Genomic DNA, 15,271 nt, shown 5'->3' on the forward strand with positions numbered 1-15,271 from the left:
GTTGGTTCAGTGGAAGCCGACCAGCCTGGCTAGAATTCGTTCCGGAGAGCTCTGCTGCGATACGATGTTTGGATCTTGCATCTCAAGAAGAAAAATCAAATTTTGATGTACAACCCGAAACGGCGAAGAGGTCTGAAGACAAAGTTCGCAGTTCAAAAGAATTCGCAGTTCAAAAGAATTAATTAACTACCAAAAAAATCAAACTTACCTTACTATACTTAGTTGGCACAAAATTGTCCCACTTTATTGCAGAGATCCATGCTCTTCTAGTGTTTTCATCACTTGGAAACGAAAATACAGAAACACTTGGACTATTTTTTGTGTAATTACTTTTACAATTTGGAACGCAACTATGACTAACTGTTCTTTTTTACACCACTTGCCTTCAGAATTTTCTAGAGAATACATCCAACCTCATGACGTCACGGGCTGAAAGCGTTGGGAGTTGTGAGGCCTTGTATTACGAAGGTCATGGTTAAATCCGTCGGGGCCAAATGTCCTCTCGCTGGTGTCGGAAGTGTTTTCCTCGTTCAGAATTACGAGTTCATTTCCAAAATAGCCCTTGTGTACTTTAAAGCGAAACGTTAAAAAAACTGTTCAATCAACTAACCATTCAGTGAAAGACAATTTTAAAAGCCAAAATGAATTTAAGAACACCATATGCCAAACTTCCTCTCCATACCAAGGCAATTTCTCTCATTAAGGGAATAGAACTAGAGTGTCAATGAAATGAAATTGTTGAAGCATTAGGAAGTCTCAGGTGGAACTAAAACAATTCGAGAACAGTAAATTCAAGTATTGAGTTCTCTTGGCATAGTTAATGGCTTTGATGATCTATAACCTTTTTTTAAAATCCTAATATCTTTTATAATGAATCATAGACATGTTGTATTATCATGTCGCATCGAAGAAAATGTTGTCGTTGATGAAAAGCCATAAATCAGTTTATTTAAAATGGGAAGCTGGTTGATATAAGGTTAAAATAACAAAATATTTTATTTGTGAAATTTAAGTTCTAAGAGATTAAAAATATAATAAATTCAGTCAATCTTATTCCTCTAATGTCCTTGTGGTATTAATTCATAATTTTGTATAAGATTCAAATTCATTTCTTAATGTATCAAAAAGGGAAATCCTGAAGTTATATTTATATAGAGGCATCAGCTGGATAGCAGAATCTCTTATTTTTGTGCTTGAAAAGTGGAACTTTGTACAGGAAATTTGTTTAATGTGTAAAACATACAATAGCCCTTATGTGTAAGGTGAATAGACACTACTACATGCTTCGAGAAATTTCATTCAAAATATGGATTCATTTAAATTTTTATAATTTTTGTTTGAAATTTAATTATTGAAATATAAGTGTAAAGAATAAAGAATACTGTTAGGTTGTTAATTATAATTTTTGATTTAGATTTCTATTATATTGAAATGATTTTTGTTTTTCTTTACATAGACTGAGTTTGTACTTCTATGACAAAAATTATCTTTAAATTTTGTACATTTAATATTTCAAATTACTTAAATTCATTTCAACGGTTATGAGCCAAAAATATTCATAATTATTGCTACTATCATAAAAAAAATGTAAGTTTATATCTTTCAAAATTTTCTTACAAATCAGTTGCTTAATTAGTATTTTTTTTTAATTATAGAAAAATCTGTTTATACCACCAACTAATCCATTCATTGATGTTATTATTATTGTACTTCAAAATTTTCTGATAAGTCATGCTAGAAAGTGTTGAATTTGAATCTAAATTTGCCATTCATATATTGTTAATGAGCCAATTGGAAAGAAACACGATACATAATTTACCAGTGAGAATCTGAAAACGAAAAAGAGGGTTAAAAAGAAACAAATTGGAATTTTTATCTGGTCAGGAGGGGAGATTCCCGGTTTTGAAAGTGAAAGTAAGAATTCTTAAGCATCAGTTTAAAGCCATCCAAGTTGCAACTATTAGATCCAAAGCATGTGCAACTCATTCAATTAATGTTTTTTTGGTTTGAATTTCCGCTTCCGGAAAACACACTGTTTTTCTGTCTACGCATAAGATATCTTAAAAGCTGTTTGAAACGGACATATGAAATTTGGTATATGATCTTAGCACCGAATTTGTAAATTTCTGTCAAATTTTGCACAAAATCCAATCGGAGGAGGCCTGGCTGGCTATTCAAATGTTAGTTAACATGATGACTACAAAGCAAAGAGAGCTAGATGGATAAAATTTGATGTACAGATTTAACATCTAGGCTGTAGACACATCAAATTTTGAGCGAAATCCAAATGGGGTCAACTGTCGTCTATAGGTCTGTGGCGATCCTGCTTCCATCAAAATGACTGTATTCGAAAAACTATTTTCCTAACTGCGCACCGGAAGTACGAAGCAGTTATCTACGATCAAGCGCGCAAGCTGTGCGAATTAAAAAGATCAATTTCCGGTCTTTCAAAAAATCTGTTGTCTGTCGATGTGTTAGCGTTAAAAATAAAAAGATGTTTATTTTTATATAAAAAAAGTCGTCGCTCCTTCTTTATGTGTGGATGTAACTTAACTATCCCAATTTGCAACCTTCTCCACTAAAACATCCCACATTTGGTGACTCGAAAAGTGAAAGGATAACTTTCCCAGTTTTCTTTATGCATTAAATGGCGCCATAGCGCATTTCTTCCTAATGGCGGTAAGCGTATCGTTGAATATTGTTTCTATTTTCACAGCCTAAATAATTTCCATCGGAACTTCTGTTATATAATTTGGATTAGCATTTTCATATTATTTACTCTGATTATCAGTATATTATTTGTATTTTCGTATTTCAAAGCAGTTTTGTGAAATTATATTTATAACGTGCCTTTGATTTCTTGAATAAAACATGCCAGGAGATACTCCAAATTCCGCCAACAACGACGCAACAGTTTCTCGTGTTGGCGTCAAACTTCCGCCTTTCTGGAAAGCTAACCCTGCATTATGGTTTGTTCAACTTGAGGCGCAATTCGCCTTGGCGGGAATTACTGCTGACGATACAAAATTTAATCATGTTATTTCTGCAGTTGATTCTGATATTTTGAATTGTGTAAGCGATATAATATTGAAACCTCCTGATACTGATAAATATCCAACATTAAAAAAACGTTTAATTGAGTTGCATTCTGAAAGTGAAGCTTCGAAAATACGTACGCTGCTACAAGGCCTAGAATTTGGCGACCAACGACCATCTCAGTTATTAGCTCGTATGAAAACATTGGCGGGCGATACTGTTGGCGAGCCACTCTTAAAATCTCTTTGGCTCGGAAGACTGCCAAACAGCACACAAACTATTTTAACTGCTTTGAATGAAGATTTAGCTGGTTTAGCATCAGTTGCAGATAAAATAAATGATTTGGCTGACCATTCAAACATTAATTCCGTTACTCCTCAATCTTCGAATAATCAAATAGCCCAACTTGAAAAACAAGTCGCCCATTTGACGACTTTAGTTGGCGATCTTACTACAACAATGCGCCAATCACGCTCTCAAAGCAGAAATAGAAATCGACCTTTTAAAAACAGTCGTAGTTGCTCTCGTGATCGCTTAAAAAAATATAAAGAACCTGCTGATGGCATTTGCTTTTATCATACAAATTTTGGCACAAAAGCAAAAAAATGTAGTTTGCCTTGCTCTTTCAAGAATTTGGGAAACTAAATCGGCGGTCGTCCACTGGCCTTGGCCACGATCGCAAAATTAATAGAATTATGCTGGCCGATAAAGTTAGTAAATGGAAATTTTTAGTGGATACAGGCGCAGACGTATCTATTTTACCAAACAATTATGCTCCTAAAGCTGATTCCTCTAATGAATTACTCCTCTTAGCTGCTAATGGCACAAAAATAGCTACTTTTGGTAAAAAACGCCTTACGCTAGACTTAAATTTACGGCGAAATTTTACTTGGTCTTTCATAATTGCAAATGTGAACCAACCAATTATAGGTGTTGATTTTTTAAAACACTATAATCTTTTGGTTGATGTTAAAAGTGGTTGTTTGATTGATGGCATAACTAAATTAACCACTCAAGGCAAATATACAAACACAGATTCATTAACTTCTGGTATATCCATTTTGCTTGGTGATTCAGAATTCTATGACATTTTATCGCAATTCCAAGACCTCACTAATCCATCTCAACCAACAAAAAGCAAAGTATCAACTAAAATACATCACTTTATTGAAACAACTGGTCAACCAGTATTTTCGAGACCTCGTCGCTTATCTCCCGAATTGCTAAAAATTGCACGTCAGGAATTTGAATTTTTAATGTCTCAAGGTATTATCCGTCCTTCTAGTAGCCCATGGGCAAGTCCTCTACACATGGTGAAAAAGTCTAATGGAGAATGGAGACCGTGTGGCGACTACCGTCGTTTAAATTCAATTACCGTTCCTGATAGATACCCAGTTCCTCATATTCAAGATTGCACTCAAATGTTTTTCAATAAAACCATTTTCTCCACCCTGGATTTGATCCGAGCTTATCATCAAATTCCTATTAACCCATCGGACATTCCAAAAACAGCAATCACAACCCCATTTGGTCTTTTTGAATATGTTTATATGCCCTTTGGTTTAAGAAACGCGGGACAAACCTTTCAACATTATATACATCAAGTTTTGTCAAATTTAGATTTCTGCATTCCTTATTTTGATGACATACTGATTGCATCAAATAATGTAGAACAGCACAAACAACGTTTAAAAACAGTATTTGAACGATTATCTCAGCACGGATTGAAACTAAACCCTTCAAAATGCGTCCTTGGGAAGCAATCGGTAAAGTTTCTAGGTTGTCTAATTACATCTGAAGGCGTGAAACCTTTACCGGAAAAAGTTCAAGCCATTTCTGATTTTCCCAAACCTCAAAATATATCTGAGCTAAAGCGTTTCTTGGCCATGCTCAATTTTTACCGTCGATTTTTGCCTCATGCCGCTCAGACTCAAGCTAGCCTACACGAACTTTTAAAAAACTCTAAAAAGAATGATAAGCGACTTGTTCCTTGGACTGACCTCACTACAGAAGCTTTCGAAAAATGCAAATCTGATATTGCAAATGCAGCTACTTTGAACTTCCATTCACCTAACCAGCAATTATCTATCATGGTTGATGCTTCAGACTCAGCCATCGGATCTGTCCTCCATACAACTACGTCTAATGGTCAACAACCTCTAGCATTTTATTCCCGAAAACTTACGCCCTCAGAACGTAAATACAGTACGTATGATAGGGAACTTTTGGCGATATATGCAACTATCAAACATTTTCGACACTTGTTGGAAGGTCAAAATTTCATAATATTTACAGATCATCGACCTCTTACTTTTGCTTTCACCAAAAAATCTGACTCTTCTTCTCCAAGACAACTAAGATACCTTGATTTCATTGCACAATTCAGCACCGACATCAGGCACGTATCGGGCTCAAAAAACGTTGTAGCTGATACCTTATCTCGTATTAATGAAATACAGTTACCAAAAATAGACTTTTCTGCCATGGCGGAAGCACAAGCATCTGATGAAGAACTTCAGACTATTTTGGCAAAGAATGAACTGTCACTTTGTTTAAAACCTCTCTCAACCGACCCCAATTCATCTAAACTTTACTGTGATGTCAAGCAAAACAAAATTAGACCTTACGTCCCAGAAATTTTCCGAAAGAAAGTTTTTCTATCTTTGCACAATATTTCCCACCCAGGTATCCGTGCCACTAAACATTTGATTTCAGAGAGATTCTTTTGGCCGTCCATGCAAAAGGACATTTCAAATTTCACCCGTTCATGTCTAGATTGCCAAAAATCTAAAATAGCTAGACACACCAATAGTCCTCTTAAATCTTTTCAATTACCTGCAGCCAGATTCGATCATGTTCATCTAGATCTCGTAGGACCTCTTCCACCTTCAAACAATTGCGGATACCTACTTACCTGCATAGATCGTTTCACACGATGGCCTGAGGCAATTCCCATTCCTGATATTTCTGCTGAAACTGTTGCGCGTGCATTCATAACTCATTGGATCTCACGCTTCGGTTTGCCTTCAATAATCACGACAGATCAAGGACGACAATTCCAAAGCAACTTGTTTTCTTTGCTCAGCAAACTCTTGGGTGTCCAAAAGATCCGAACGACCCCATGCCACCCAAAAAGCAATGGAATAGTCGAGCGATTCCATCGATCTCTTAAACAAAGCCTCCGATGTCATGCATCTACGAAATGGACCGAATCAATTCCTTTGGTTTTGCTCGGACTCCGAGCCGCATTAAAAGAAGATCTACAGTGCACATCGGTCGAACTAGTTTATGGCTCAACCCTTAAACTACCATCAGAATTTTTTGAATCCCCTTCAATTAACGTCGAGCCTCATGAGTTCCTAATAAATTTACGGACCTTGATGGATCAACTTAAACCTGTTGCTACTGCACCTCATGACACCAAGAAAGTATTCGTTCATCCAGCTCTGGACACTTGCTCACATGTGTTCGTGCGCCACGATACTGTTAAAAAACCTTTACAAGCGCCATACGATGGACCATACCTCGTACTCAAACGAACTGATAAAATGTTCACAATTGAAAAGAACGGCAAACAGTCCACGATCAACATTGATCGCTTAAAGCCTGCGTTCTTCGAGAACTCTCACCAGTCCTCTGCACCAGCAATATCACCACCAGTTGCAGTTCCGACTTCACCAAAACCAGTACCTGAACTGTCTCCATCGAGTCCTGTGTCACCTACAAATTCTACTCCAGTACCTTATGTGACCAGATCTGGCCGACGAGTTCGCTTCAACACTCGTTACCTCTAACTTCAGTGCCTGCTGCACTACTAGAGGGGGGAGTACTGTGGCGATCCTGCTTCCATCAAAATGACTGTATTCGAAAAACTATTTTCCTAACTGCGCACCGGAAGTACGAAGCAGTTATCTACGATCAAGCGCGCGAGCTGTGCGAATTAAAAAGATCAATTTTCCGTTCTTTCAAAAAAATCTGTTGTCTGTCGATGTGTTAGCGTTAAAAATTAAAAGATGTTTATTTTTATATAAAAAAAGTCGTCGCTCATTCTTTATGTGTGGATGTAACTTAACTATCCCAATTTGCAACCTTCTCCACTAAAACATCCCACAGGTCCATTCTATACAAAGAATGTAAATATCATATCTAAAAAACATAATGACTTAAATATATCAGATTGGTATGTAATTTTGTGACTACAATTATAGTTCTATGTCAAATTTTGGTTTCAGTCCGTTTGAAAAAATACGTCTAAAACATAAATTCAATTTTCTTTTACTACAAACTGTATACCAAGAATTAATCACCAAAAAACTCGCCAAAGATCACACGATAAATTCCCGCCAAAAGTTAATGTTTTGTTACTTGTTTACCACTTTCATGTAAGATGTTTTCTGTTTTTTGTGAGATGTGGATCATAATACTTTTATTAGAGTATGTGAGATAATTTTAGGGGAGACCACTCCTGCTGGTTTATTATTATTCCTTAAAAATGTAGCAGGCATTAAAATATTATTCATTATAACTGAAAAACAGGCATGCTAATATCTCCTTCTGTAGAATCATATTTATATTACAAGCCTAATTGGTAGTTATTTTTTCATTTTAGTATTATGATTTAGGAATGCTGAAAATCAGTTGATTCCAATTGAATAAATGATATCACCATCATCAAAGCATAAAGCAGAATGCAATGATTATGGTGGTCAAAAATGTGGTTTACAAAACATTCAGAAATACTAAAAGTTTATTAAGCATTTAAAATAACCTGACCTGCTTAACCTAAAATAACCTGACAGAACCTGACCTGCTTATGAACATTAAAAAAAAAGCCATCTCACATCCACACCTTTTATATATCAGAAAGGTTTACATATATATATATAAGAATACACAAATGCAAATATTCGCACTTTTGGATTGACCGTATTATAGACCACCAATCGGAAATTAATTAAGTTTTAGCTGCTATCTGCTGCAACTAAGCATAACACATCGCTAGATGGATGGTTTTAGTAACAGTGTTCGAATCGGAAATTCCAATCATCTAAAAAAATCTTGTAAATTAATCATGGAAGTGTAACAGAAAGTAAATGCAAAATTTGATGCCTCAAAATAGTTTCAATGTAACAATGATTTTTGAAACATAAATTATATCATACTTTTAGAGAGAGAGAAATATTCCTTTTTGTTCTCTACTTTTCCGTAATAAATAAATTTCAATAATTTTTTAATTAATTAGATTTTTGTAATTATTTTTTAATTTTTTTTCATAGTATGGAAAGGACTTTGAGAGCATCCAGACTTACATAGCTCAGAGAGGCAAGAAAAAAGGTGTTGCAACTAATATGATTAAAAATAAGAATCAAGTTCGACACTTTTATTACAGAACTTGGCATAAGATTTCAAAATATTTGGACATTAATGAATGTAAGTATTTTCTTATTCATGTAATCTTTCTCTTAGTTGCAATTTTTAACCCTTTAATTGCTGGCGAAATCCCATGTAGTTCACTCCACAGTGTCACTTAATTTTACATTATCTGCTCTTCTTGCCATCTGCGCTGTAACGTTCCTTTCCATTTTTCTAAGACATAAGCATATTGTTGGAGCTAACAGCATATTATAGAAGAAGGTATTTTATTAAGACATTTATTGGATGCAATATATTAATTTTACCTGCATTTATTTTCACAATCGTTGGTTGTAGGCATGCACTTCAAATAACAAAAAAAGAAGAAAAAAAATCTTTCAAATGAGGTAAACATTCATTTTATGTTATTTTTAATATATATATATATATATATATATATATATATATATATATATATATATATATATATATATATATATATATATAATGATATTTTAATTCTAATTTCAATTTAATTAATTTCCAAGATTTTATCTTAATTTAGCCCATAGTAACTTCATTCCAAAATATTCTCTTATTTCGTGATCCAATTCCACTTTCTCTACTTAATTAATTGAAGAGTAGCTTTATAAAATTGCTGAAACGACTAAACGCCGACGCATTCTCACGTTCCGCGTGAAAGGGTAAAAATTGTCCAGTAAGCACATTCTTTTTAAAAGATCCCTGTGTTTCCCTTACTTGTGATTGACATGCGTCAGAAATCCCCATCAGAACCTTAATAATATATTAGCACTGTAAAGAAATATTTTTCCTATCAAAATCTCAGGTTATATAAGACGAAGGATAATTTATTTCTCTCTTCTTTTCCACTTCTGCTTTGTGGCGGACATGTCTTATCCGCGTCTCTGCTTGTAAATAATTATGCTTTCCCGATGGATTAAAAAGAATTTTAAAATGTAAAATGTAACATTTTTACTGAGCATCTGTCGCATTAATTAAATAAATAAAAAAGTGGAATTGGATCAGGAAATAAGAGAACATTTTAGAAGTAAGTTAATATGGGTTAAAATAATAAATTAATATTTAAATTGGATTTTAATATATCATTACATATATAATAAAAATAACGAAATCTTAATAATTTTCATATAGTCCCCAGTTCTCTTTATTTATATTTTGTAAAAGTTTGCACTTAACTATTCGTTTCCGGTTTCGGAGACTAGCTCTTTTCGACGGCTATACTCCACTAAAGAATGTTTCGCAAAAAATTGTGCCTCCTAATTCTGAAAGTAATCGAGATCACCCTATTACTAAATTTAAGCATCTTTCCTCTTCTTCTTTTTTTTTTTTTTTTTTGACGTTTCCTGACGCATTGCAAAAGCATGGAAAGACTCTGGATCCGAGAATGAACAGTACTCTACTGAATATAACACGAAAATATAAAAATTTATATAAAAATTTGTGCTGACTGAGCATATAATAATTTTGACGATATACTACATTATAAGTATTGAATACAGTAAATTAGATAGTTAGTCAATACTCTTGTAATGAAACATTTTTAGGGAAAAACTGGATAAGTGGCAGAGGAATATAAATGAACCATTGGAAATATAACTGTCATGCAAATCGAGATTATGAAAGTTAGAATAGAATCGCAGCTAGATATAAACTGAGTTAACTGAAATTTTACTATGAAATAACTGTAAACTTTTATCCTAATCAAGCTTTTTATCTTATATTCCTTATGTGAGAATTTTTACTAAATATGAAAATAAGGAACAGGGGTCCACATAAAAAAAATTAGATTTTGTAAGTGTTATAAAATTATTTTTTTAACGCCATAACAAGAATATTTATCAAGCAGCAAAAAATCGTCGGCCAATCATTGGCCAAACATCGCTACACAGAACGCGCGAGGTTGGAGCAAGATCGCCTCCGATCTTGCTCCGACATTGGTCATGTCCCCCGGCGGGACGCGGCGCGACGATCACCCGGGCTTGTTTCCGACGAATTTTCCGATCTTTTTCCGACGTGTAATAAATATCACGGGCGACTTTATACCAAGCATTTCACGATGTGTTTTATCAAAGGGCAACCCAATACCGATCATTTCCCCATATATTTTAGTAATGGCGACCAAATGACAATCATTAGGCGATTTATTTCTGAACACTTGCCGGCGTCAAATTTAAATATTAGTTTATTGATTATTCAGTTTTCTCAAGCTCTGTAAATTAGTGTCATAATATTTAAAACTATTATACTTTCAAAATTTATCAAACGATTAAAAATACGAAACATTTTGAGTAGTTTACTTTTCTTTTTTAACCATGAATAATTTTATTTGTTACTTATTTTGATAAATTTAAAATTCCATAAAGCACTTGCTTTTGATAGAATGACATTTTCCATGATTTTAACTTTTCTTCGACTTTTTTTAACTATTATTATAGCATATATTTTACCACAATCTTACCCAATAAAAACAAATAAACAATATTAAAATTATGTGAAATAATTTTAAATTTGATTACCTGCACATCTCTCTCTCTCTATATATATATATATATATATATATATATAGAGAGAGAGAGAGAGAGAAGATTTATTTCCTTCATTTATATTTCCTATTTATTTTCATTGTTTAATGCATGGGAAGAAATGTTAACATAATCATAGTTTCAATTGTATAATTAATCAGTTTAATTTTACTTATATATATATATGTATATAATACATCTACTTTTAAATTTCTAATATTGCCTATATCATCTGTTTTTAAAAGTTATTTCATAAAAATTCAAAACAAAAAAATATATAATTCTTATTAAAAATTATTTTATTTACTATACACACTTTTATATTGCTTAATGTGAGAAATAAACAAAGAATTACTAACAAATAATGAATAAAATACAAATTTCTATTTTAATATATTTTGAACACCTGCCCCCCCCCCCTTTTTAATGCATTGGTTAAAAATTGTGTAAAATACTAAATTATATAATTCCTATTATATGTTTCTTCATTCGACAACATATTACAAGCACAAATTAATAAGTTACCTCAAATTTCAAATATTTTCATGATTTATGTTTAGTGAGATTTGGATTTGTGGCAAAATAACCAAATTTGATCTATGTTAAACTCTGTTGTTTGTTGTTGTTTCTTATGGCAATTGCCATGGACAAGCCCACTGTTACGAAGGTAGCAATTTAAGCCGGTGGGTGAGCGCCTCTTTTGTTTTTAGCAGCGCCAACTAGGGCCAAGAGTACGACTTTGCTACTCACACATCACTCATTCGCTTGCACAACCCCTTTTTACAGGAGGGCACATTCACACATCTCACAGATAGAACAACCATGCCCAAATCGGGACTCGAACCCAGGACGCCCAGAGCACAGGGAAGACGCTCTACCCCTATGCCATGACGCCGGCATGTTAAACTCTGAATATTTCAAATATGGTTCACAAAAATTCCATGCATAAAAATGGAACACTCCTTCGAATTTTACTGATTCTATTTACAATTAACTTACAAAGTTAGTAGAAAGTCATGTAGAAATTTTATACCTCATTATAAATGTTAGTGTTAGCTAATAACAATAGACAGCAATTTACAATCACAAATTAATAACTTACTTCAAATTTCTAATATTTTCTTGATCCATGATTAGTTAGCTTTTGTTTTGTTTCGCAAGAACCAAATTTGATCTATGATTAACTCAGAATATTTCATAAATATGTTTCACAAAAATTCCATACACAAAAATGCAACATTTCTTTCACTTATACGAAATCTCTTTTATTTATTATTAACTTACAAAGTTATTTCATGTTGTATAAATTTTATACCTCATTATAAATGTTAGTGTTAGCTAATGTCCAGTAGGCAACATTTTACAAACACAAATTAATAATTTACTTCCAATTTATCTTAATTCTTTTTTTTTATCTACGATTAGTTTAGTTTGGTTTGGTTATATGGCACAAGAACCAAATTTGATCTATGATTAAGTTTGAATATTTCACGAAAATTCCATACCCAAAAATGTAAACACTATTTTCAATTATACGAAATTTCTTTAGACAAATATTTTTAAAAAAACTATCATTTTCCCCGTTTTATTTTTTGCAGAAAAGGAAAACAACTATGCAAAACAATTTATTTACAAAGACCTTCATTAAATAATATTTTACAAATACAAAGTAAAATAATAATTTATTTCAAATTTTTGACTGAATTTTCTGTAATGACTTGTACAGCCAAGCAGTATCCTGCAACTATGACTTTCAAGGATGATATTGTCACAAAGTCATTTATACACAAAATTTATTTAAACTTTATTTACAATAATATTTGTAATACTTAAAGAGTTTGACATTTCTAAAAATCCACACATATTTACATAAATATTATATATAAATCATCAGCTACATATAAAAAATTATATATAAACATTTCTTTAAATTCATTTTTTCTTTTTTATCAGATTTAATGAACCTAGAAAACAATTATAATAATAATTGATCTTTCACTTCTTTTAAAAGTACAAATAAAATATTTTTTGACATTTGGAGATATGTAATTATCGAGCAAAAGTCTTATAGAACTTCATAAGCATGATAATGTTTTCATTCTGTTATTGGACTGTGTAGGCAAATTTTGTAAAAATATTTAGGATAATAGAGAAAAATAAAAATAACTCAACTAATGGGAGTAAAATTTGTTACTATTTTATGAAATTTGAAATAATTAGAAACTATTCATATAAGAGTATTAAAAAATGCCTACATAATCTCAAGTTTTAAGTTGTTTTTTTTTTTTTTTTTTTTAGTTTATAATGAATATATTTTGTTAAACTTTTTTAGCTTCATCTCAAAATAAAATTAATTACACAAATGTTATTGTAATACCAAAATATAAGAATTTTATTTAATATATATATTTTTTAACTTCTTTCATTTGAATATTTGAAACAAAAAGAAAGAAATTGTAAATGAAAAAGAAAAATAACTAAGCTAACAAGAATTAAAATCACTTGAACTGTCATTCTGAAAAAATAATTAAAGTGCCATTAAAAAATGTTATTCAAAATACGCAAAGAAAAAATTAAAGTTGTACAAAACAAAAGGTATTCCTTTCTTATATAGGAGAAAAAGTTTTCATATAAAAAACCCCAGAAATTAACCTACTTGTTGCAATGTGATAGGCTTGAAGGACATTTGGAAATACATTTCATTACATTTTTCATGCAAAGACATTTCATATTTTGGTACTTTGTTTAACACATACATTTGATAAATCCTTGGCTACTTTCACTGGGCTGAGCAATTGCTGGTCTGGAATATCTTCAATTCTAAAAGTTCTAAAGGCATAAAGTGAATTGAGGTCTCGCATATAATTGTTTTAAATTTTCTCTGAAGCTCTAAGTCAGTAGAAACCATACTCTGTCATACATACATTATAACTGCCAATATATTGTGCAAATCATTTTGTCCTTTGTTGACTTCAGGAATAGGAACTCACACAGTAGTTTCCAGTAAGAAATTATTTTGGGCTTGTATTTCGTGATTGATTTTAGAATTTATTTTACCTTCAATTGCATTTTCAGTTTTGAAACAAAAGGTGCACAAAATTTCCATTTCATCGATTTGGAGATGTATTTCATACTTTTCTGGGTTGTCATTTGGGATTCTATAGAATGCTTGGTAAAATAAATATATAAAATAATAAAATGTATGAAATATGAATTGTTTCATATATTGCCAGCTAGTTTTAGACATTTTACACAATGTCCAGGAATTCTATAAAATATTGGATTTCATACTTTTCCAGTAACACAGATAAAATATTATACATATACTTTTCTTCAGGTTCACTTTCCCTTTTTGGCCCCTTTTGGCCAAATTTGATGAACCTACAAAACATATTTCTTAATTAAAATAATGATTGAGCTTTCACTTTTTGTAAAAGTACAATAAAATACTTTTTTGACAGTTGGAGATGTGTAATTAATGAGCATAAGTCTTATGGAACTTCATAAACATGATAATGTTTTCAATCTGATAATGGACTATGTAGGCAAATTTTATAATAATGGCTAGAAATAACTCAAACTATAGAATAATAGAGAAAAATATAAATAACTCAAACTAATGAGAGTAAAATGTATGTTGCTATTTTATGAAATATGAGATAATTAGAAACTATTCATATAAGAGTATTCAAAAATGCCAACATAATCACAAGTTTTAAAGAATTCTTTTTTTTTTTTTCTAAGCATGCAGTAAATATATTCTGCTAAGCTTTTTTTAGCCTCATATCAAAATAAAAATAATTGCACAAATGTTATTGCCATACTAAAACATAAGAACGTTATTTAATACTTTTTTAAAAATTTCTTTCATTTGAACATTTGAAATTGTTAACAAAATGAAAGAGAAAAATAATTGCAATAATTTAAGACACACGAAATAAAAATCCAACAAGAAATAAAATACGAACAAGAAAATAAATGACGATAGCTCAATTAACAAAGTAAAGTTTCAGCACTTAAATGAAATAGAGAAATTATTAGTGGATCGTTAACTTAAATATTTATTCCGCTTTATGGTCGCTTACACCTAACGCTAATAACATCACATACAACTCCATGTTTTAGGTAATCAATAAATTCTGACAGCTTTAACAAAAATTATCTCTTTTATTCACTATTTAGAATAAATACTATACTTTTTACAAATATATAATAATAAATAAATTGCACTTAACAAAATTCTTGGAATGGCGGCACCTGTTGATAAATAAATTCCAAAACAAGCCAGGTTATTCATGGGAAATTCCTAGCATGTCAAA

The 15,271-nt window shown here is 31.7% G+C and overlaps 1 protein-coding gene across 2 annotated transcripts in view; it reads left to right on the top strand.

The window, feature by feature from the left end:
- LOC129960142 (protein cramped-like) overlaps positions 1–15,271 on the top strand; it is a 111,193-nt gene that overhangs the window by 43,198 nt on the left and 52,724 nt on the right. For both annotated transcript variants that reach the window (XM_056073318.1, XM_056073319.1), the window contains exon 5: positions 8,313–8,466. In XM_056073318.1, the coding sequence (XP_055929293.1) occupies positions 8,313–8,466 (154 nt within the window). The remainder of the gene's footprint in view (positions 1–8,312; positions 8,467–15,271) is intronic.

Source organism: Argiope bruennichi, chromosome X2 (genome assembly GCF_947563725.1).
Source record: "Argiope bruennichi chromosome X2, qqArgBrue1.1, whole genome shotgun sequence".
NCBI classification, from domain to species: domain Eukaryota; kingdom Metazoa; phylum Arthropoda; class Arachnida; order Araneae; family Araneidae; genus Argiope; species Argiope bruennichi.